The 23,053-nt window shown below is 42.1% G+C and overlaps 1 protein-coding gene across 6 annotated transcripts in view; it reads left to right on the forward strand.

Moving 5' to 3' along the window:
* chd9 (chromodomain helicase DNA binding protein 9) overlaps positions 1-23,053 on the forward strand; it is a 111,289-nt gene that overhangs the window by 65,054 nt on the left and 23,182 nt on the right. For all 6 annotated transcript variants that reach the window (XM_061814650.1, XM_061814649.1, XM_061814651.1 and 3 more), the window contains 14 exons: positions 3,065-3,167; positions 5,157-5,303; positions 6,027-6,095; positions 6,194-6,249; positions 8,173-8,290; positions 8,505-8,591; positions 13,302-13,439; positions 13,851-13,972; positions 16,281-16,524; positions 18,287-18,463; positions 19,259-19,402; positions 20,657-20,912; positions 20,986-21,196; positions 22,510-22,705. In XM_061814650.1, the coding sequence (XP_061670634.1) occupies positions 3,065-3,167; positions 5,157-5,303; positions 6,027-6,095; positions 6,194-6,249; positions 8,173-8,290; positions 8,505-8,591; positions 13,302-13,439; positions 13,851-13,972; positions 16,281-16,524; positions 18,287-18,463; positions 19,259-19,402; positions 20,657-20,912; positions 20,986-21,196; positions 22,510-22,705 (2,068 nt within the window). The remainder of the gene's footprint in view (positions 1-3,064; positions 3,168-5,156; positions 5,304-6,026; positions 6,096-6,193; positions 6,250-8,172; positions 8,291-8,504; positions 8,592-13,301; positions 13,440-13,850; positions 13,973-16,280; positions 16,525-18,286; positions 18,464-19,258; positions 19,403-20,656; positions 20,913-20,985; positions 21,197-22,509; positions 22,706-23,053) is intronic.

Here is a 23,053-nt window from a genome sequence, read left to right on the forward strand (position 1 = left end):
CAGTGCGGTGTGTATTTGTATTTTGTTACTTCCCCTCACTGCCATGGGTCGATTATAGCCAGTCCACCCTGATTGTTTTCTGTAATCTTGGCCCGGCATCACTGTTACTCCAACAGACACTTTTTTTATTAGACTGATTTCTGCAACCTTTTAGGTGTCACAGCTGGTAGACTTTGTCACCCTCACTTGGCAAATTTGTCAGTTCTCCCTGTCAGGGGCCCCGCGGACAAAAAAACGTACTGGTGTTGCCTTTCGCATAGGATGTGACGTCACTGGCAGCGCTGCAAACCCCGGCTCCCAAGGGCATGTTGCATGGCAACTATAAAGTGTCATTGTCGGAGGGTTTGTGAAATGTAATATCATGAGCATGGAGGGGACTAGCTGACAGAAGGAGAAGGCAGTCCTTTATAGCAGCAGTACACCGCTGCAGGAATGGGGTTTTTCTCCCACATCCCGTAACCAGATAATACATTCATCGACCAGATTCAAGACCCGCTATATACAGTGATTCCCACGACCTTGGCTTGCCTGGTCCCACCAAAATATGTGATACCAAATAAGCTGCTGTTTTTTTTTTTATCAGTGGGTTTTTTTTGCCATCAGTCTAAAGATATTAGGTTGTTTTTGCAAACAAGCCCCTCAAAGAGCAAAAAGAACAGGCAGGTCCATATTTTTCTGTGTTGTTCTTTTGTTCTAGTTGAAGTGTGCACACAGTGCAATTAATACACGCCATCCACCCCCACCTCACATAGACAGACACACAACAATGGGGATGAAATGCTTGCCATCGTCTGTCTTTCTTTCCAAGGTACTTCGCTTTTTCCCATCCTTTTTTAAGCCTAGGTACATAGTCTCATTTAGAAAAAATGAGAGTAAAAGTGAGATAGCACACAACTAAACAGAAATGTCAAAAAATATATTTACTGAAATAACAGCTTGTCTAAATTTACTCACATATGTACTTGCGCATTGTGACATCTCGGGCTGCTTATTTGAACACAAAGCTATTCTATTGTTTTTTATAAAAGACAACAGGTGGAAACAGGTTAATTGTACTTTATCAAGGATAAACATTTCATTGTTCTCCCTGTCATTATTTGTCACAGACATAGAAATGATCGTAGATACATTATTTGATTAAGTGAAATTGGATAATATACTGCTGATTTTCTTTCTCACGGCACACTAATGTGCTGCAGCATCGTGCCAATGCCGTGATATCACATAGGTTTGAGGGAATTCCAGAAAGGAAAGCAAAAGGCGGTACTCAAGTGTGATGTTCGACACTTCTCCCGCCCTGGTGCCACTGTGCACCAAGAATTTTATACACCGCACTTAACCCAGGTGCTGACATCATTGTTGCAGGGTGCTGCACATTGCACGCACATTACAATTGACTTCATTTAGCCTGAAGACACTATTTAAAAGTGTTTAGGGGGAAAAAAAAGTCAACTGCTAATTGTGAGACAAAAATAACTGACAACAAGAAGGGGATATGAGTGACCTTGCACTTAGCAGCTCACTTTAAGATGTACATTTTGTATTTACTGCTGGCAAAGGAAATTTAAAATAATTTTGGGCGAGGACAAGGTTGGCTACTCTACCCACCTGTGGAGCGGACATTCTTGACTGCTACTCTCACATGTAAGAAACATTTTTGATCATCAGATCAGCCAGTGTTGTATTTGTTGGACTGTTTCTTGTATTTTCACGTTGAAGGGCTGTACGTCGTGGCCTTGGTTGTGGTCCCAGCGGCACTCGTAAGATTGGTGACAGGAGTTGATCTCCTAGTACAGGGGTCACAAATCTTTTTGAGGCAAGTTTACACTTTCCGCACTTTTTTTCCCCCAATACTTCAATCTGCCATCCAGCTGGACGGCTAAGCAGTCAGGCTCATGCGCGGCTGCCGATGCGCCGCTCAAGATGTCTTGGTGCCATATTTAAGCATGCATATTACCTCGACATATCTTTGAAGTGTCATTGGTGAATGTGCCTCTCGACATATCTTTGAAGTGTCGTTGGTGAATGTGCCTTGCAATACACATTTCTCATCAATGCACGAGCCGATAATCCTATTTTGGTTGTCATGCCGAATTGTGGTGGCGCTGGTTCGAAGCAGCCCCGTAGCTAGATATTTAGGGGTGCAAGCCAAACATAGTTTAGAATAATCTTGAAATTATATTATTTTTACTAATTTCCCTAGTCCTGATTGATGACTAGGTAGTATTAAATGGGCTCACATCATTAAAAGCTTATTGGGTTCCCAAAAATAAGGACTGGCTCACTGTGGCTAAAGGTTTAGCCCATCCATCCATCCATCCATCCATCTATCCATCCATCCATCCATCCATTTTGTTAGCCGCTTATCCTCACGAAGGTCGCGGGAGTGCTGGAGCCTATCCCAGCTGTCAATGGGCAGGAGGCAGGGTACACCCTGAACTGGTTGCCAGCCAATTGCAGGGCACATAGAGACAGCGGCATTCACAATCACACCTAGGGGCAATTTTGAGTGTCCAATCACTGCATGTTTTTGGGATGTGGGAGGAAACTGGAGTGCCCGGAGAAAACCCACGCAGGCACGGGGGGAACATGCGAACTCCACACAGGCGGCACTGGGATCGAACCCGGGACCTCAGAAATGTGAAGCCAACACATCACAACTGATCCACCGTGCCGCCTAAAGGTTTAGCCATATAAACAAATTTGGTGTTTTGGCTAACGACACACAAGCATGGATTATTATACCGTTTCACTACATTGGCTGATAGGTTTCATGACCCACTGCCAACCTTGATACAGTCGATGTATGCCCACCACTGAAGGCACTTATTGCTTCTGTTGTGCGTTTATAGTAGAGAAGCTGGTTATGGAAACTGTATTTTGAAATTTCTGGGTTCAAGAATAGCTAGAGATGTGAAGACAAAACAAATGCAACAATTACATGGCTGATTTTTAACCACAATCTACACTGTTGTCTGCTACTTAAAACTGTTCTTTAGTCATCACTCTTGTTTTTTTTACCCCCCATTAACTTAACGGCTGGCTGTTGTTTTTCCTCCCTCAGGAAAATTGTCATTAAGATTGGGAAGAAGAAGAAGCGAATGCCCAACTCTTCCGAGGAGGAGTCTGATGAGGACCCTTCGCCACGACGCTCTTCTAAGGACTCGGTAACAATCAATATTATGTACAGAAAAAGGATTGCTGACGGCTGTATTATTTGAAATCTGTAAAAGATTGGCCCAAATTTGGACCTAAAAATTTGCATGCACATTAGATTAGATAGATCGATGGCTTGACGCTTGCTTCGCGGCACTATATCAAACTTTTCCCACGCTACACCAGCCACCCGACTTTCATGATGATGCCGGACAAACACAAAGTATCTATGCACTGTACGTCTGACAAATGCAAGCCGCGCAAGGTTGCATCTCTTTCTGGAATGACATTTTGAGTTTTTCAAATGATTTGTTTTTATGCGGCTGATAGTAACAAAGTAGTTTCACTGAACTGGGATAAGAGGAAGGTGATATTGGGTATTATGTTTAAGCTGTCAATTTTTTGTCAGGCTTGTTCCCTCGTGTTATGTGTTTGAATGTAGGGTTTCTTGCAGGTTTTAAAAAACTGCAGTGTCATTTTCCCCCCAATATCATGTAGCCCTAATCTTTACCATTGATTTGAAGTAAAGAGCTGTCCTATTCCTTCTTTTTAACTTTTTTGCTAGCCAGTGTTAAATAATCGGCCAGGAAAATATAATAGTCTACGCTGCAAGAGTCTGCAGTATGTCCTATGAGCTTCTATGTGTGCAGTGGCCGGGTGTAAATGATTGACGCACTATTTGGTCACACCTCATGACACTACACACTCTTATTGGCTATTCTTGTCCCACAGGGCCAAGTTGTAATATAAAAGTTAAAATAGAGGCATAAGAATGGGCCGGAGAGGGTTCATTTTTCAAAAGATGATTTTAAAAATACTGTGGTCTAATTTCAGGTCATATACTTTTTTTTTTTTTTTTTTTACACAAATGACTTTTTTTTTTTACTGCAAACATGGGCATGTATGTTTGCTCAATAGTCAGATCACAGGGTCTGCTGCGATATTGGTGTAATAAAAATAAAGAATGTACTTGCATGTCCTATTTCACTCTTCAGAATAGACCCTTGGTGTTTGCGGGGAATCGTGACAAGGCGCATCTGCTAATATTTGGTGATCATTAAAATTACCATGGAGAGATCTTTTGGGTCGGCGGGCTGACAATGATGTAGATAAATGAGTTGATGTCAGAGAATATGTAAAAAACTCACTATCATGAAAAATTAACTGCAAATAAGCAAGAGTTCCTGTGAATAAAGGGGGATATATTCGCAGGAGGGGAAAAAAAATCTGCGAATAGGTGAATTAGCAAACCACGACTATGCAAAAGCCCACTGCCTGCGTCATGCAACATAAAAGATAAGATGATCGCACAAGGTTCGTGTGTGTCGGTGAGGATCAGGTAGCAGTTTGCAGTCTAGAGTCCCCATTCTGGTTTCTCTTGGTGAGGTCAAAACAAGGACAACAGCACCTTCTCATGGAATACAAGAATGTGCTCCAAGTGAAATGTTTGTTGGGTGTTACAGCTTTTTTTTGTAATTATTATTAAACAAACAATCAACGTGAAGTCTGTTAATGGAGTTTTCCTCCTAATTTTGACAGCTAAGCCTAGGAATAAAAATAATTTGGATTCATTTGATTGGTTTTGCAACATGAGGTGGTGTCATTTCTCTTTCGTGACTTCCTCCTTAGCAAAATCACTTCCTAAACAGTTCATGCATTGCGTTGTCTGTGTCAAACATGTCTTTCCCACACCACTGACCTTTTTTTAAATAACTTTATTGGCCATCAGATATATACACTCCTATGTCAGAAGACATGCAGCAAGGCTAAATATCAACTGGGTTTTGCATTCTAAGAATACTGTGCACGGTAGAGAGGCAGCGTAAATATCTTTTGCGGAGCCGATTCATGACAACATTGATCGGATCGGTACATTCAGACATTAAAGCCAATCAGCCAATCAGCATAAAATGCTAAATATCCGCCAATACCGATCAGATCGGTGTAAAGGCTAGCTAACAGTTGACACGCTGAGGTTTTCTTGTCTTATTACGTTGCAGAAGAGACGCTCTAATCGTCAGGTCAAGAGAAAGAAGTACGCAGAAGAACTGGAAGCCAGGCTGTCGGACGAGGACGGCAAGGTGATCATCAAAGCCAAGAAGACCAACCCAGCGACATCCAAGCAGCCTGCAGTGCAGCTCTTTGTGGTGAGTCCTTGCTATGTTACAGTACAGTCGTGCTTGTTCACATTGGAATTGTCATACATTTGTATTAAATAAGTTAAACAATCTACTCCATAAGCAGTCAAGTAGTAAAAAAAGTCACGTGGCTTAGAAAATGAAGAGAGGATTGTGGATGTGACTAAAGTGTTTTTGACATTCTTACCTCTCATAAAAGTAAGTTACCTTCTGTATAATTAGACTGTAGAAAGTAAAATTAGTCACCCTTTGTTGACACATGGTAAGAGAATTTTGCTGGAAGCAAGTGAACTTAATGTCACGTTTACTTCCCATTGATGACACGTTGCCATAGGAGGGTTTTTTTTTTTCAAATTGTCACAAGGCAGACTGGCACGTTGGTTTTAAATTTAGACTTTACCCTAAAGCGGCTCAATGGACCCAATATCATGATAGTGTAAATAGGGAAAAAAAAATCTGAGAAATAGTACATTAAAAAAAGTCAGATAAAAGCTAAACAAACGTGAAGCTGTTTCTGAAGGAAGTTGCTACTTTCAGTAAAAGCCCACTGACAAGGCACAATGTTACAACCGCCATGAATTATTAATACAGTCCGAAATCACAATTTCACCCGAAGCCTTTTTACTACCTCTGATTTATGGCTGCGTCTAAGCGTAGAGTCCCAATATAGAAACTCTCCAAGAACCCTCTAATGAGGACTGACCAACATTTTCTTCTCATCTCCATCTGCAGGAAAATCCAAGTGAAGAAGACGCTGCTGTCGTGGACAAAATCATGTCCTCTCGTGTCGTCAAGAAAGAGGTAATCCACTGATCTTTTCCTTCTTATCCGTAGTGTGGTGTTTGTCTGTCATCAGTTAGGTCATTTGTAGATTTGTTTCTCCTTTATAATCCTTGCAGGTTTCTCCAGAGGTGCTGGTGGAAGTGGAAGAGTTTTTTGTCAAGTACAAAAACTAGTAAGTTCTTCTTGGTTCAGGTTTTTATTTATTTATTTATTTTGCTTTTTGTACTTAACACTTGAGTAGTGTGAATTGTTTTTCAGAAAATGTATTTTAAAAAGCTATTTTTATCATAGATGTGCAATGCTTTTGCCAGTCTACTTTGATTTGATTAAAATGTGTAGCATGGAGCAGAATGTAGATTTTAGCAGTATATTTCTGCGACGTAATTAAAACAAAAGTATAAATCAGCAAAATATATCAAGGAGGATTAAGGCCTAAGTTCTGTGTAAAAGGCAAGGCTACTGATAAATGCCAAGTTTTTTAGTCTTTGTTCAAATTAGATTGTCAATAATCATTGTGAAGGTTATATATACACTGTTCATTGGGGAAAGGAACTGAGCTCTCCTGCGAATAGTGAAATTCCCCAAATTGATACCCATTATATTTCCTAGAAAAAAAACCCTGACCACCAATGTGTCCTTTCTTTAAAATAAACAAGAGTAGCACCCCCCCCAAAAAAAAAACAAAAAAAAAACGTGGAAATCTGCGAACAGGTCATATAGTTGACTGCAGGTGCCGAACAAGCATTGGACGGGCATCAACAGTACACCAGTAAAGCTCCCAAAAATTGCAGCAAAACTACACTGAAAAATACTCACCCAATTCCAATGTGGTTGGGACGTGTTAAACATAAATAAAACCATAATACAAGGATTTGCAAAATGCATTGAACCTATATTTAATTTTAATACTCTACAATGACAAGATATTTAATGTTTAAACTGATAAACTGTTTTTAGCAAATAATCAATAACCTTGAATTTTATGGCTGCAACACGTTCCAAAAAAAGCTGGGACATGATCATTTATACCACCGTGTTACGGCACCTTTTCTTTTAACAACATTCAATAAATGCTTGGGAACTGAAGACAATTGTTAAAGCTTTGTCGGGGACACGATCAACGTATTGAGCACACCTGAATCAAGCAACAAGATGGAGGACAGGCTGACGTCTTTTTTTTTTTTTTCGTCACGCGGTCATGTGACTGACCAACAGTACCAATCGCAATGGACGCATCAAACACCCCTGATCTAGTGTCTCTGAGGGTAAACTGCTCCATGGCCTGATTATCTCTCACGTAATTTGTGCTCAGTTAGCACAATAACCGCAAACGGCTAAAAAGGTGAAAGGAGCTCTTCTTGACATGTTGCTGCTATGCGAGAAAATGATTGTCACCTAATTGCAGTTGACACATATCCAGATTAGACCATTAACTTCATGGATGTGTCTTGAATTTAGCATCCTGGTATCAAGGACAATGTATTTGAATTAGGATTTTTGATACCTGCTGGTTGTGGTCTGGCTCCCTAACATTCATAACTTGTCTCAAAGTGGAAACGCATCACTGCTATGTGCTTCCTTGACACCAATTACTGTACTATGTTTCTATTTCGACGGGATTTGGTGGAATCTTTTTCCACTTTAGAACTTTTCAGAGAACAAAAAAACTGGAATAGATGAATTTCCCAACAAATAATTGGGGATACTTTAGCTTTGACAAAAGATGACGGATAGGTGAGTTCATGGCTAGGTAAGAGCAAATATACAGGTAATGTGTACGCCTATTTACTAGTTAAGGAATCAAAAAATAACTGTCGCCAACTGCTCGGTAAGGGGAAAATAGGAATTGAGATTTTTTTGTTCTAATTTAAAGTAAAACATGTTGCAAATTGTTTTATGTGCCTATATCTTACTGTGATAAAGCCAATAATTGTTTTAGTTATAATGTCTATTTTTTTATAATATTTGGGATTTGACATTTTCTTACTCAGTGTGATCCCACCTGCTGACAGTGAGAGTTTACAAGGATCTCTTCAGGCTTTCTCAGACACTACTCACTGGATATGTTGTTGTGCGTGTGTGTGTGTGTGTGCAGCTCCTACCTCCACTGTGAGTGGGCCACGGAGGGCCAGCTAGAGAAGGACAAAAGGATCCAGCAGAAGATCAAACGCTTCAAGATGAAACAGGCACAGCGGGCACTATTTTTCGCCGACGTAAGGCAGCATTCACTCCAATGCGCCCGTGTGTGTTCTTTTTGCATGTATGTTACTTGATGCGGGATTATGACTATGAAGTAAGTGTGTGGAGGTTGCACAGTGTCTTCACTTGCTGTGTGGGCGGGCACATCTGTGTATGCCTGTTGACTCCAGATGGTGAGTAGGTGCTGGAGTTGATTTGCTCCCTTTGTCTCCCTCTTGTGATTCCCAGATGGAAGAAGAGCTCTTCAACCCGGACTATGTAGAGGTTGACCGTGTGCTTGAAGTGTCTTATTGCGAGGATAAAGATACAGGGGAGGTAAAGTAAATGCTTTCAGAAAAAAAAATGCTGGTGGGGGTGAAACAGTTGTAACTCTAAAGATTTGAAAATACTATACTTAGTGGACAATTCTTCTTTTCCTTTCGGCTTGTCCCGTTAGGGGTCGCCACAGCGTGTCATCTTTTGCCATCTTAGCCTATCTCCTGCATCTTCCTCTCTAACCCCAACTGCCCTCATGCCTTCCCTCACCACATCCATAAACCTTCTCTTTGGTCTTCCTCTCGCTCTTTTGCCTGGGAGCTCCATCCTCAGCATCCTTCTACCAATATACTCACTCTCGCCTCTGAACATGCCCAAACCATCGAAGTCTGCTCTCTCGAATCTTGTCTCCAAAACATCCAACTTTGGCTGTCCCTCTATTGAGCTCATTTCTAATCCTATCCGACCTGGTCACTCCGAGCGAGAACCTCAGCATCTTCATTTCTGCCACCTCCAGTTCTGGTTCCTGTTGTTTCTTCAGTGCCACGGTCTCTAATCCGTACATCATGGCCGCCCTCACCACTGTTTTGTAAACTTTGCCCTTCATCCTAGCAGAGACTCTTCTGTCACATAACACACCAGACACCTTTCGCCAGCTGTTCCAACCTGCTTGGACACGTTTCTTCACTTCCTTACCACACTCACCATTGCTCTGGATTGTTGACCCTAAATATTTGAAGTCGTCCACCCTCGCTATCTCTTCTCCCTGTAGCCTCACACTTCCCCCTCCACCTTTCTCATTCACGCACTTATATTCTGTTTTAGTCCGACTAATCTTCATTCCTCTCCTTTCCAGTGCATGTCTCCATCTTTCTAATTGTTCCTCTGCATGCTCCGTGCTTTCACTGCATATCACAATATCATCTGCGAACATCATGGTCCAAGGGGATTCCAGTCTAACCTCATCTGTCAGCCTATCCATTACTACTGCAAACAGGAAGGGGCTCAGAGCTGATCCCTGATGCAGTCCCACCTGCACCTTAAATTCCTCTGTCACACCTAAGGCACACCTCACCATTGTTCTCCTGCCATCATACATGTCCTGTACTATTTTAACATACTTCTCTGCCACACCAGACTTCCGCATGCAGTACCACAGTTCCTCTCTTGGTACTCTGTCATAGGCCTTCTCTAGATCCACAAAGACACAATGTAGCTCCTTCTGACCTTCTCTGTACTTTTCCACTAGCATCCTCAAGGCAAATAATGCATCTGTGGTACTCTTTCTAGGCATGAAACCATACTGTTGCTCGCAGATACTTACTTCTGTCCTGAGTCAAGCCTCCACTACTCTTTCCCATAACTTCATTGTGTGGCTCATCAACTTTATTCCTCTATAGTTCCCACAGCTCTGAACATCCCCTTTGTTCTTAAAAATGGGAACTAGAACACTTTTCCTCCATTCTTCAGGCATCTTTTCGCCTGCTAGTATTCTGTTGAATAAGTTGGTCAAAAACTCCACAGCCATCTCTCCAAATTGCTTCCGTACCTCTACCAGTATGTCATCAGGACCAACTGCCTTTCCATTTTTCATCCTTTGTAGTGCCTTTCTGACTTCCCCCTTGGTAATCATTGCCACTTCCTTGTCCTTCACACTTGCCTCTTCAACTCTTCCTTCTCTCTCATTTTCTTCATTCATCAACTTCTCAAAGTATTCTTTCCATCTATTTAGCACACTACCGCCACCAGTCAACACATTTCCATCTCTATCCTTAATCACCCTTACCGGCTGCACGTCCTTCCCATCTCTATCCCTCTGTCTGGCCAACCTGTAGAGATCCTTTTCTCCTTCTTTCGTGTCCAACCTGGTATACATGTCTTGATATGCCTCTTGTTTAGCCTTTGCCACCTCTACCTTTGCCCTACTTCGCATCTCGATGTACTCCTTTCGCCTCTCCTCAGTCCTCTCAGTATCCCACTTCTTCTTCGCTAATCTCTTTCCTTGTATGACTCCTTATATTTTGGGGTTCCACCACCAAGTTTCCTTCTCCCCTTTCCTACCAAAAGACACACCAAGTACTCTCCTGCCTGTCTCTCTGATTACCTTGGCTGTCGTTGTCCAGTCTTCCGGGAGCTTCTGCTTTCCATCGAGAGCCTGTCTTACCTCTTTTCGAAAGGCCGCACAACATTCTTCCTTTCTCAGCTTCCACCACCTGGTTCTCTGCTCTACCTTTGTCTTTTTAATCTTCCTACCCACCACCAGAGTCATCCTACACACTACCATCCTATGCTGTCGAGCTACACTCTCCCCTACCACTACTTTACAGTCGGTAACCTCCTTCAGATTAGATCGTCTGGACAAAATATAATCCACCTGGGTGCTTCTACCTCCGCTCTTGTAGGTCACTATATGTTCCTCCCTCTTCTGGAAATAAGTGTTCACTACAGCCTTCTCCATCCTTTTTGCAAAGTCCACCACCATCTGTCCCCCAAAGTTCCTTTCCTGGATGCCGTACTTACCCATCACTTCTTCATCGCCCCTGTTTCCTTTACCAATATGTCCATTACAATCTGCACCAATCACAACTCTCTCGCTGTCTGGGATGCTCAGAACTACTTCATCTGGTTCCTTCCAGAATTTCTCTTTCAACTCGAGGTCACATCCTACCTGTGGGGCATAGCCGCTAACCACATTATACATAACACCCTCAATTTCAAATTTTAGTCTCATCACTCGATCTGATACTCTTTTCACCTCCAAGACATTCTTAGCCAGCTCTTCCTTTAAAATAACCCCTACTCCATTTCTCTTCCCATCTACTCCATGGTAGAATAATTTAAACCCTGCTCCTAAACTTCTAGCCTTACTTCCTTTCCACCTGCTCTCTTGGATGCACAGTACATCAACCTTTCTCCTAATCATCATGTCAACCAACTCCTGAGCTTTTCCTGTCATAGTCCCAACATTCTAAGTCCCTACACTCAGTTGTAGGCTCTGTGCATTCCTCTTTTTCTTCTGACGATGGATCCGGTTTCCTCCTCTTTGTCTTCGACCCACAGTAGCTGAATTTCCACCGACGCCCTGCAGGTTAGCAGTGCCGGGGGCGGGCGTTGTTAACCCGGGCCACGACCGATCCGGTATGGGATCCTTTAGATGAACGCTCATATTTGTTTGGCACAGTTTTTACGCCGGATGCCCTTCCTGACGCAACCCTCTGCATTTATCCGGGCTTGGGACCGGCCTACAGATCGCACTGGTTTGTGCCCCTATAGGGCTGCATTAGTGTACAATGGTGCCTTGATATACGAGGAACCCAACTAAGACCTGGTACATCACAAAAATAATCGTGGTGTTTTTGTATCCATTTTGCCCCTTCCCAACCAAGGATGACAAACACCATACTATTTTATGTCTTTTAAGATTATCCTTTAAGATTATCACGTTGTCTGAAGTCTGTTAAGAGTGAATTTGTCCCAATGAAAGGGTCTTCGACACGTTGGGGCCGGCAATCTCAAGTATTGAATAAGTTCTTTATTTACAGTGGTGGCACGGTATGTGACTGGTAGAGCACCTGCCACACAGTTCGAGACACCGGGGTTCAAATCCCAGCCTCTCTTGTGTGGAGTTTGCATGTTCTCCCCCCTGCCTGTGTCGGTTTTCTCTGGGCACGCCAGTTTCCTCCCACTTCCCAAAAACATGCATTCATTTGGAGACTCCAAATTGACTTTACGTGTGATTGTGAGTCCGAATGGTTGTTTGTTTCTATGCTCCCTGCGATTGGCTATCGACCAGTACATGGTGTACCCTGCCTCATGCCCTTGAATAGCTGGGATAGGCTCCAGCACTCCCTTAACCCTTGTGAGGAAAAGTGACTCTGATAGTGGATGGATGGATGAATGAATTATTTACAGCCAAAAATCTTAACGTATGAGGCGAAAGTCAATGTTCCCAAGTCAGGACAATGTAATTGGTGACTTGTGACAGACTAGCCAATCAAGAAGCAAGAATCAAGAGCAGGGGATTTGAACCCTGGTCCTCACAACTCTGAGGCTTACGCTCTACATCCGCGCCACCATGCCAATCCCCAATTCATAAATCGAAAAAAATATAAATAGCTGGTTTTACCCCTACTCATATGTCCAATTTCATTCATTGTACAGTTTCGTATGATGACAATAAATTGTATTAATTCATTCGTCCATTATAATTCTACTGTGTGCTGAGCCGATTATACATGAAACAACATTCAAGCTGACAAATTTGAGCTTTTGTCACTCTCCACGATCAAAGGTAGGAAATTCACATTTATCAAATGTCTTTTAAGATTATCCCGAGTGTTTATCCTGTGGTGTGGGTTGTTTTAAGACTGATTTTTTTCCCCTTATCTCCTTGGAAAAATGTAGTGAATGGTAAACCAGATGAGTATTACATATATATACATATATACACAATTCCTATATGTGGTCAACATTACAGCTGCAGCTACATCTATCCAGCTAGACCTCAATCGAGCTGTCTATCTGGCTTTCCAGCCATTCTATTTGGGTCAAAATCATTTTGATAGGAAATGTTGATAATATTTAATTTGTATTTGGTAATCATATCTGCTAGTTCTATCGTCTACATCTTTGTATTATAAACTGTATCTTCTCCAGTCAAGCGCCGTCTTTTGTGCGTGACAAGTGCCCCAAGGCCACGGAAACGGGCTCCCCGGCGGGCCTTTTGTTGGCACTATGAAAGCGCTCAATCTCCTGCATGTCTGCTGACAGGAAGTGGTCTACTACTTGGTGAAGTGGTGCTCGCTGCCGTATGAGGACAGCACATGGGAGCTGAAGGACGACGTAGATCAGAGCAAAATAGAGGAGTTTGAGCAACTGCAGGCGGCTAAGCCAGACTCGCGCAGGGTGGTGAGTGGAGCATGACCCACAGGTGTCTTTGTTTTTGTATCTAATGAAGTAGATCTATTTTTTAACAATTTAACACACTTTTCAGGTCCCTTAAAAGCATGTCTGTGATGTGCTTCTTTTTTTTTTTTTTTTTTTTTTTTAATAGCCCCAGTGATTGAGAAGGTTTTTTTGGGGCGGTGATTACATTTCTATAGTCAAGTTCCCACATCATTAATTTAAAAGTATCTTATAAGCATGAGCTGAAAAATAATTTGAATTCTTTTCAATTAATTTCCAGTAATCTGTTTTGGTCAGGCTGTAGTATACAGTATAATTGTTTTATTTAACAATTAAAGAACCACCGTTTTTTTTCCCTTGTCGTCATTCTAAATCTTCATTACCAAATTGAATTATACAACGCTTTCCCTGTAGGAGCGGCCTCCAGCCAATTTGTGGAAGAAGAGAGAGCAGTCGCGCCAGTACAGGAACGGCAACAGCCTCAGGGACTACCAGCTGGAGGGAGTCAACTGGCTGCTATTCAACTGGTACAACAGGTCAGTTTCAAGCATCAGACCTTGGGTTGCATGGTTTTGGAAAAAATAATAATCACAATTATGATAAATATGTGTTATCAATCATGAAAAATTATTTTCATTGCACTGCTTTTTAATGGAAAATATCTTGTGACTTTGAATGTTGGGACTCTGACAGGAAAATCTCAGGAGTTGGTTGACATGATGATGGGGAAACATTTTGTATATATTTTGTGTCCAGGAAAGTAAGTGGAAAGGCAGTAAGGCTGGAAGTGTTAAGTGCAGGGTTAAAATTTTTTAATATGGTGTTGATGTGAAGAGAGGTGGAGTAGGGGTTATTTTCAAGGAATAGCTCGCTAAGAATGTCTTGCAGGTGAAAAGAGTATTAGATCGAGTGATGAGGCTGAATCTTGAATTTGATGGTGGTGTGTTTTCATATAAGTAGTAGCTATACCTGCCCTGCAAAGGAAGGATGTCACCTAGAGGTGAAAGAACATTTCTGGAAGGACCTAAATGAAGTTGTGTAGAATATCCCAGACAGAGAGAGCGAGGGAGTTTTGATTGGTGCAGATTGTAATGGACATGTTGGTGTCAGAAACAGGGGTGATGAAGAAGTGATGGGTAAGGCAATCTGAGGAACAGATGGCAGTGCAGACAATGTGATCTGAAGGTTACTGACTGTCAGGTAGTGGTAGGGGAGAGAGTGTGGCTAGACAGCATAAGATGGTGGTCTGAATGATGACTGGTGGTGGGGAGGAAGATTAAGAAGACACGGGAGAGCAGGGAATCATGTGGTGAAAGTTGAGTAAGTTGTGTGGCTTTTCATTAAGAGGTGATACGGTCTCTCGGTGGACAGGACAGAAGACTGGACCACTACAGCCATGGCGTTCAAAGCTGGCTGATCATAAATATTGAGTTATATTTCATATTGACCACTGCTGTCTTGTGTCCCTGCTCTCATTATAAGACTGCAGAATTTCCTGATCTACACAACGTGGCTTTTCCCTTTTGACTCACCATCAAAAAAGGAGGCCGGCGCAATACACCAGATGTACACAGCATTTTGCTAGCATTACATTTGAGCGTGGTGGACTTTTGTGTCCCCACTTAGATGCAGCCAGTGGGAATATCATTGTGTTTCCTCTATCCTCTGGACAGCTGTGTAAATGCTACACGCATGAATCTTGTGCTTATGCTCCTCTCTTTAGTCTTTTAATATCAATTGCTTTGTTGTTATTTTTAACTCACTACGTATTGTATTTTAAGTGCTTTGAAAGTAGTACAATAATCCCACACCCGGTTCCTAAACAGGTCACTTTTTTTATTGCGATGAGCACATTTCCTTTGATGATCAGTAGCTTTTATTCAATTAATTCAATAAACGTATTATTGTCATTATTATTATTTGGGAAGGTTAGAAACATGAACAAAAGAGATCAATCAGTACTCTACATTATGGCCTTTAGTCTGGCGCTCTGTCACATAATTTATCAAATGCTAACATTAAGAGATGTTCTATTATACAGCAACCTGGATAAAACAAATGTAAGGCAGATCAATAAGATTTTACCTAATACCATTCAGTATTTTACTATTTTAAATTCTGATAATACCAACATGTTAACAGGTGGTATGCTAACATATTGCGTGATGGGAATCTGAATAAATTAAGTTATACTTCGCTCCCTCTAGATGGGTATTATTTCAAATGAGAATTGAGAATATGCTAAGATGGCTGCAGTGGGTCTGTTGATTTATAGACTGTAGCAAAACTGTTTAGCAGATCATTAGAAATGTTTACATCTTGCCCTGCATTTAATTACTATTTTTAAAGAGCGAGTAAAATGCTATCATGATAGTGGTTGTTAGGTTAACAGATAACCTGTATACAGAAAGCAGTCTGGTACCTGAAAACAATTTTAGATCTTTCCCAGTAACTGACCACTTTTACAAATGTGAATTGATAGTGTTAACATGCTAACATCTGGTATGCTAACAAAGATATCAAAACAATGCTAGGGCAGATCAATAAGGATTTTACTCCATGCTCTGTAGTCTGGTTCTGAGTAATAATTGATCAAAGGTTAACATGCCAACAGTTATGATGCTAAGTGTGTCCTTTTTATTTCATGTTCTTATGATGTCAATATCAAATAAATGACAACTGAACCTATAGGAAGGTAGCAAAATGAATACAAAATGTTCTGAGGCACATCAATGAGGATTTTAGATCATAATCTGTAGTCAGATGCTATTTTCAATAGGAATTCATACAATTATGCTCACAATAAGTATGCTGAGATTGTCTACAATTTTTCTCTATCATTAGGCGAAACTGCATCCTGGCCGACGAGATGGGCCTGGGGAAGACAATCCAGTCCATAACCTTCTTAGAGGAGATCTACCGTGTGGGCATCAAGTCACCTTTCCTAATCATCGCCCCATTGTCCACAATCGCCAACTGGGAGCGCGAGTTCCGCACGTGGACGCACATGAATGTCATTGTGTACCACGGCAGCATCGTCAGCAGGCAGATGCTGCAGCAGTACGAGATGTACGCCAGGGATGCGCAGGTAATTGATGACCATTGGTTAAGGCTATCCTTCGCATACCAGCTGACTTGAAAATCAGACATTTTTTCCTTTTTTTTTTTATTCACACCGTTTTCAGTCGAAAGTAAATTACAAACATGGCCGACAACCTGGATAAATCAGGTTACAATATCAGATTTCACCATCTTAATAGGCATTCAGACTTTGCGTTGATATTCACTTTTGCAAGTTGAATGTCATAAGTGTTCCTATTTTTGAGAATGTTAGCATGGATCTTCATTCTCCTCATATGAAGGTTAATTTCGAGGATGTCAAAGCTACAGATGGCATTTCAGCACATCCGGCAGTCCTCTTTAGCCAATTAGGAGCCAAAAGAAAGTCATTTGTGGGAAAAATACATAAATATAGTCCAGGGTACATACCTGTATTGCTTTTCTGGGGTGGAGAACCTAACTTAATGTAGACCTTAGTAAGAATCTCGATAAAACAAAATTGAATAATAAAATCTGCTTATTAAAGGACATTACATTGCATTATTACATAGTGAAGGACAGAAAATATCCATCCATCCATCCATTTTCTGAGCCGCTTATCCTTAACGATGGTCGCGGGAGTGCTGGAGCCAATCCTAGCTGACATCGGGCAGGAGGCGGGGTATACCCTGAACTGGTTGCCAGCCAATCACAGCTTTTTAAACCCTTATAACTTTTTATTGAGCTGTTGTTTTGATAGATGTAAAACCAATCCTCCAAAACAACGTGCTGAATCGATTACTGACCTCCAGCTTTATAAATGCCATTAAAATCTATCTGTGCATGTCACAAGGCTGTTCCGATTAATTGTCATGCACATGCATACATCAGATTAGAATAGATCGTGTAAACAGTTGACCAGAGATATTCAGTTGGAATCATTTCAATCAAAATGACGAAAAAGCGTTAAATCATGGCTATGGTGTGCCTGCAATTAATTTCTTTGGGGTTCTGATTGACTTAAGGGAACCTTTTGTGACCAACTACCAATTACCCACTGTTCTTTTGACATCCACTGTCATCACCAATGTGTAAGAAAGTTTCCCTTTAAAAAATGACCCCCATGTCAGCCGCGGAGTGTCAAGGTTCTGCATTCAAATGTCAGGATTTTCTGTGTGGAGTTTGGTTGTACTTGCATGTATTTTCTCCAGGTACTCTGGCTTCCTCCCACATTCCAAAAACATGCATATAGGAGTGAGTGAAAAAATTCTCCATAAGTGTCGAAGTGAGTGTGAATGGTTGTTTGTTTTTGTTTGTTGTCCTGTAACCAATCCTGAATGGAGGAAGGTGATTATGTTGCTGACACACCTAAAACTGACACTTCTCCAGCATTTAGTGAGCTGTTAAGTTGTCAGTCATTTGATGGCCTAGCATTCCCGGGAACACTGAAGAAAAGATGAAGTGGAGCAGAGCAAAGCCGCCACCTCGCTGTGATGTCAGTGCAGCCTCTGAGGCGGGGAGCCCTCTGTCAGCGCCTCTCGGGCTTGTCTGTTGTGCGAAGGAGGCTGATGTATAATCGAGTGGGCCTCCAGAGGTCCGTTGTCAAGGCGATGGTAACAGATGCAGAGGCGGAGTGAGTCAATACTTACTCGTACGCGCTGACAAACAAACAATCCTGTGGGTGGGAGGGAGGATGGTTGGGGGGGTTAAGTCTGTCCTCAGGCAAAATAGAATTGTAATGTGTCAAATAAGCTTTAAACTTAAAGGGTTGACTGCTGCTGTCTAATGTGTTCTTTTGTTGTTTTTTGAAGGGACGTGTGTTGCGAGGCGCCTACAAGTTTCAGGCGGTCATCACCACCTTCGAGATGATCTTGGGGGGCTGTCCCGAGCTCAATGCCATTGAGTGGCGCTGCGTCATCATTGACGAGGCACACCGCCTCAAAAACAAGAACTGCAAGCTTCTTGAAGGCTTCAAGCTAATGAGCCTGGTACGCCCACCTTTCAGTGTTCCTTTCTTCATGTTATATGTTACTTGCGACAGTGGTCAATGAACGCGAATGCTTTTAGCTCCTGCTTGGCACTATAATTTGACAATTGGTGTTAGAAATTTATGATTGCCCTACTCACCTGATCATAGACACCCTTGCCACCCTAGCCTCTTTTATGACTTAACTGATCAGAAAAACATAGCTAATTTAACAATAAAAAACAATAACAATCAATTATAGTAAAAAGTTTAGACAGACACACACAACAGCATGAGAACGCCCCCCCCCCCCCCAAAAAAAAAAATCTGAACTCACGGAATTTTTCTGTGATTTTTCACGCGGTTTGTTTTGTTACAAAACGTCCGACATTGCTACAACACAAAAAAAAAAATCTGTGAATTAAAAACATTTCTTCCCTCAAAAAATGTTACTTTAAAGGAAATGGCGAGTTCAAAAACAGATTTAGATGCATGATATCCACAAAGATGTAACATCATATCGAAAACGTACATACACAAATAAATGTTGTTTTTAATACATCTGATGTAAGTACATCAATTTGATTCAGTCATTTGAAAAATAGCTCTCAAGTCAAAAAAGGTGGGCACCCCTTCCCTACAACCTCTACTCCTCCCACCTGGCCATTTTACAGAAATTAGCCACATGGTTATTTGTTTGGTAAGCACATCTCTGTCTGGGTTGCTCAGTACAATATCACTAAGTCACACCAAAGACTGTAATCACTATAACATTAGCAGCTTTGTTAATTTTCTTTTTGGTTTGTTTTGTTTTTAGGAGCACAAGGTCCTACTGACTGGCACTCCTCTCCAAAACACAGTGGAGGAACTCTTCAGCCTGCTTCACTTCCTGGAGCCGGCACGTTTCCCCTCAGAGAACACTTTCATGCAGGAGTTTGGAGACCTCAAGACTGAAGAACAGGTGACCTCGGAATTGCAGTGTCCGAGCAAAAATTTTCTCTGACAAATATAACCCCTTTGATTTTTAAGGTCCTCTGTTTTGGCTATTTTAGATTTCCATAGAGTAGCTATCTAGCATGGATTTATGTACAGAAAAGGCCCCTCTGACAAGTACTTCAGTTGACTCATATTTGGCTAAGACCTTGTGAGAGCATGCATTTGTTATGACAGGGCTGGCTCAGGAGCGGAGAGGTAGGTGGAGATCTTCACAAATGATGAATATAAGGTGGAGAAATTCAAATAACCTGATTTCAGGCCTCTCGGCATAAAAAACGTCTGACTCAGGAATACGTGGAAGATTTCAATTCATATTTCACGTTTACCAAGGCACAATAGATGGTCAATGGATTTCACTTATATTGTGTTACTATTTGACTATTAAAGTGCCCAAAGCGCTTTACAAAGAATCACATTCACCCACTCACATGCGCACTTATACACCAACGGGCAGCTACTGCCATGCAAGGCGCTGCCAGGCCCACTGGGAGCAAGTTAGGGTTCAATGTCTTGCCCAAGGACAGACGTAACTGGGATTCAAACCACCTACCTTTCAGTCACTGGACTACCTTCTGGGCCACAGCCTAGCGATCAAGCCAAGATTAGATTTCAAAAACTAGAAAAGGTTGCTTTGGTAAAATATTGCACCTAAGAATAATGGCCCATGTAGGCCTGAATGCAAAATCTTTGTCTCACTGAGCCATGGTGTTATTTTGCAACACAAACACACCCCTGACCTGTATAGGTTGTGAGAACAGACAAATATCAGACAACTTATTGCCAGTTATTCTTTGAAGTGTGTCAGCTCAGTGACTCCAAATGGAATTAAAGCTTGAAGCAGAAAAGAATGATCTTGATATGAATATTTATCTGTAGTAGGACTCTTGGAATTTGCCCAAATGAGCCCAATTGAAAAGCAGAATGGCAAATGGTGGGCACCTGGTTAGAGTCTCTGCCTCACAGTTCTGAGGACAGGGGTTCAAATCTCATAACCCACCTGTGTGAAGTTTTTATGTTCTCCCTGTGCCTGCATGGGCACTCTGATTTCCTTCCTTGGCTGGCAACCAGTTCAGGGTATTCCCCGCATTTAAAGTACTAATACATACAGTGCTAGTTTATGCAATGTTTTTGATTGTCTCAACAGTTAAACTAATGTAATTATAGTCAACTAATATCATCGATCTATGCTGTCTCTTCTTTGGGGGTGCGGGGCAAACAGGTGCAAAAACTGCAGGCCATCTTGAAGCCGATGATGCTGCGGCGCTTGAAAGAGGACGTAGAGAAGAAGCTTGCACCCAAGGAGGAGACCATCATCGAGGTAGAGCTCACCAACATCCAGAAGAAGTACTATCGCGCCATCCTGGAGAAGAACTTCTCCTTCCTGGCCAAGGGAGCCGGCCAAGCCAACATGCCGAATCTGGTCAACACCATGATGGAGCTCAGGAAGTGCTGCAACCACCCCTACCTCATCAAAGGTATGAGTGGATGCCACAAAGGAGACTTTGGGAGTTCCAAGTTTATATGGGACTAATCCTGTGTTCTTTTCAGGGGCAGAAGAGAAGATCTTGGAGGACTTCAGGGAGGTGTATAGCCCAGCTGCCTTGGACTTCCACCTGCAAGCCATGGTACAGTCTGCCGGCAAACTTGTTCTCATCGACAAACTACTACCCAAGATGAAGGCTGGTGGGCACAAAGTGCTCATTTTCTCCCAAATGGTGCGCTGCTTGGACATCTTGGAAGACTACCTCATTCAGAGAAGGTACTTGTCAATATTAAGGTCCCACAGGAGACTTGACCCAGACCACAACTTTAACAGAGGCATTCTGTCAGGGTTATAGAGAGTGACCAACTTGGTCACACGTATGCCTTAATTTATCAGTGGAGTACCTTTAATAAAATAAAGATTGCACAGGTACGCATATCCGTTTGATGGAAAAAAGGTCTCTCTCATTGGCCGTGGTCGTGTAAATCCTTGCTTGAAAAATGCATGCTGCAGTCAGACAGGGCTGCCTGCAAGCTAAATTTTCCAATGGCGAGGATATAACTGTACAATTATAGAAAGTTGAGCGGCATAAATTAGATTCCTTCCAAAACTTAATGCCGTAGTGACAATGTGGGAAGTCAGTGTTTTATTGATCCATCCATCAGTTTTCTTAGTCCCTTATCCTCACAAGGGTCGCAGGGAGTGCTGGAGCCCATCGCAGCTGTCAACAGGCAGGAGGTGGAATACACCCTGAACTGGTTGCCAGCCAATTGCAGGGCACATGGAGACAAAAAGCCGCACTCACAATCACACCTGTGTGCAATTATTGTTGCATGTTTTTGGGATGTGGGAGGAAATCGGAGTGCACAGAGAAAACCCACGCAGGCATAGGGAGAACATGCAAACTCCACACAGGCGGTTCCAGGATTGAACCCTGGACCTCAGAACTGTGAATCTTCATTTCAGATGTCAAAAAGTGTCTCCCATGCTGTCTTTTCCGTAGAGACCGGGTTGTAATGGGTCTTTGAGTCTTAAAGGTTGCCAACAAAGTCACAAAATCCACGACGACTTACCTACTGACATGTTCGCAAAAATGGGCAACTCAAGACAAAAATAATCAGGTTGTTTTATTTTCTAGCGGCACAGTGAAGGACTGCTTAGCATATCTGCTTCACAGTTCTGAGGTTCAAATCCTGCATCTGTGTAGAGTTTGCATGTTCTCCCATTGGCTGCATGGGTTTGTTCAAGGTACTCCAGTTTCCCTCCACAAAATCATGCATGGTAGGTTCATTGAAAATTCTAAATTGCCCATAGGTGTGAATGTGTGTGAGAAAGGTTGTTTCTTCATATGTACCATGCAATTGGCTGGTGACCAGTTCGGGGTGTACTCAACTTCTTGCCCAGACTCGACTGGGATGGGTGGCAGCTCACGTCTGACTCTATTGAGGATAAGCGCTATGAAAAATTGATGGAGGCAGGTTTGATTTTCCAATTGATTGATGGGCAGGTACTCAGAGACCAAACTACATGTATGCAAATGTCAATTTTCCAAAATATGTCCCCTTAACATCATACCCCTGTCTCTACAGGTACTTGTATGAACGAATAGACGGTCGTGTTCGTGGGAACTTGCGGCAGGCAGCCATCGACCGCTTCAGCAAGCCTGACTCAGATCGCTTCGTATTCCTGCTGTGTACTCGAGCTGGCGGCCTGGGCATCAACTTGACGGCGGCGGACACCTGCATCATCTTTGACTCTGACTGGAACCCACAGAATGACCTCCAGGTAACATATGCATGGACCTGTGAAAAGATTGAATGCCAGATCAAAAACTTCGACCCAGGGGTTTTCAAACTTTTTACGGAGAGGGGCCCTGCATTTTGGCAAAATTTAGGTCAGGGGGAGACCACATGAAATAAAAAGTTTTCTATTTTCTCGAAAATGTTGTATTTGTACAATTTCACATTCATGTTTTTGAGGGAAAAATGTTAATTTAGAAATAGTTGTAATCTTTACAATACATTGTTGGAAGATGGAATTTGATGCCTCTTATTCTTAAAATGCCTAAAATACGACCGTATTCCTTTAAGGCTATACCTTTTATTCATGCAGGAATGTCAGAATCTTGTGACG

The sequence above is a fragment of the Syngnathoides biaculeatus genome, chromosome 3, assembly GCF_019802595.1.
Source record: "Syngnathoides biaculeatus isolate LvHL_M chromosome 3, ASM1980259v1, whole genome shotgun sequence".
Classification (NCBI taxonomy): Eukaryota; Metazoa; Chordata; class Actinopteri; order Syngnathiformes; family Syngnathidae; genus Syngnathoides; species Syngnathoides biaculeatus.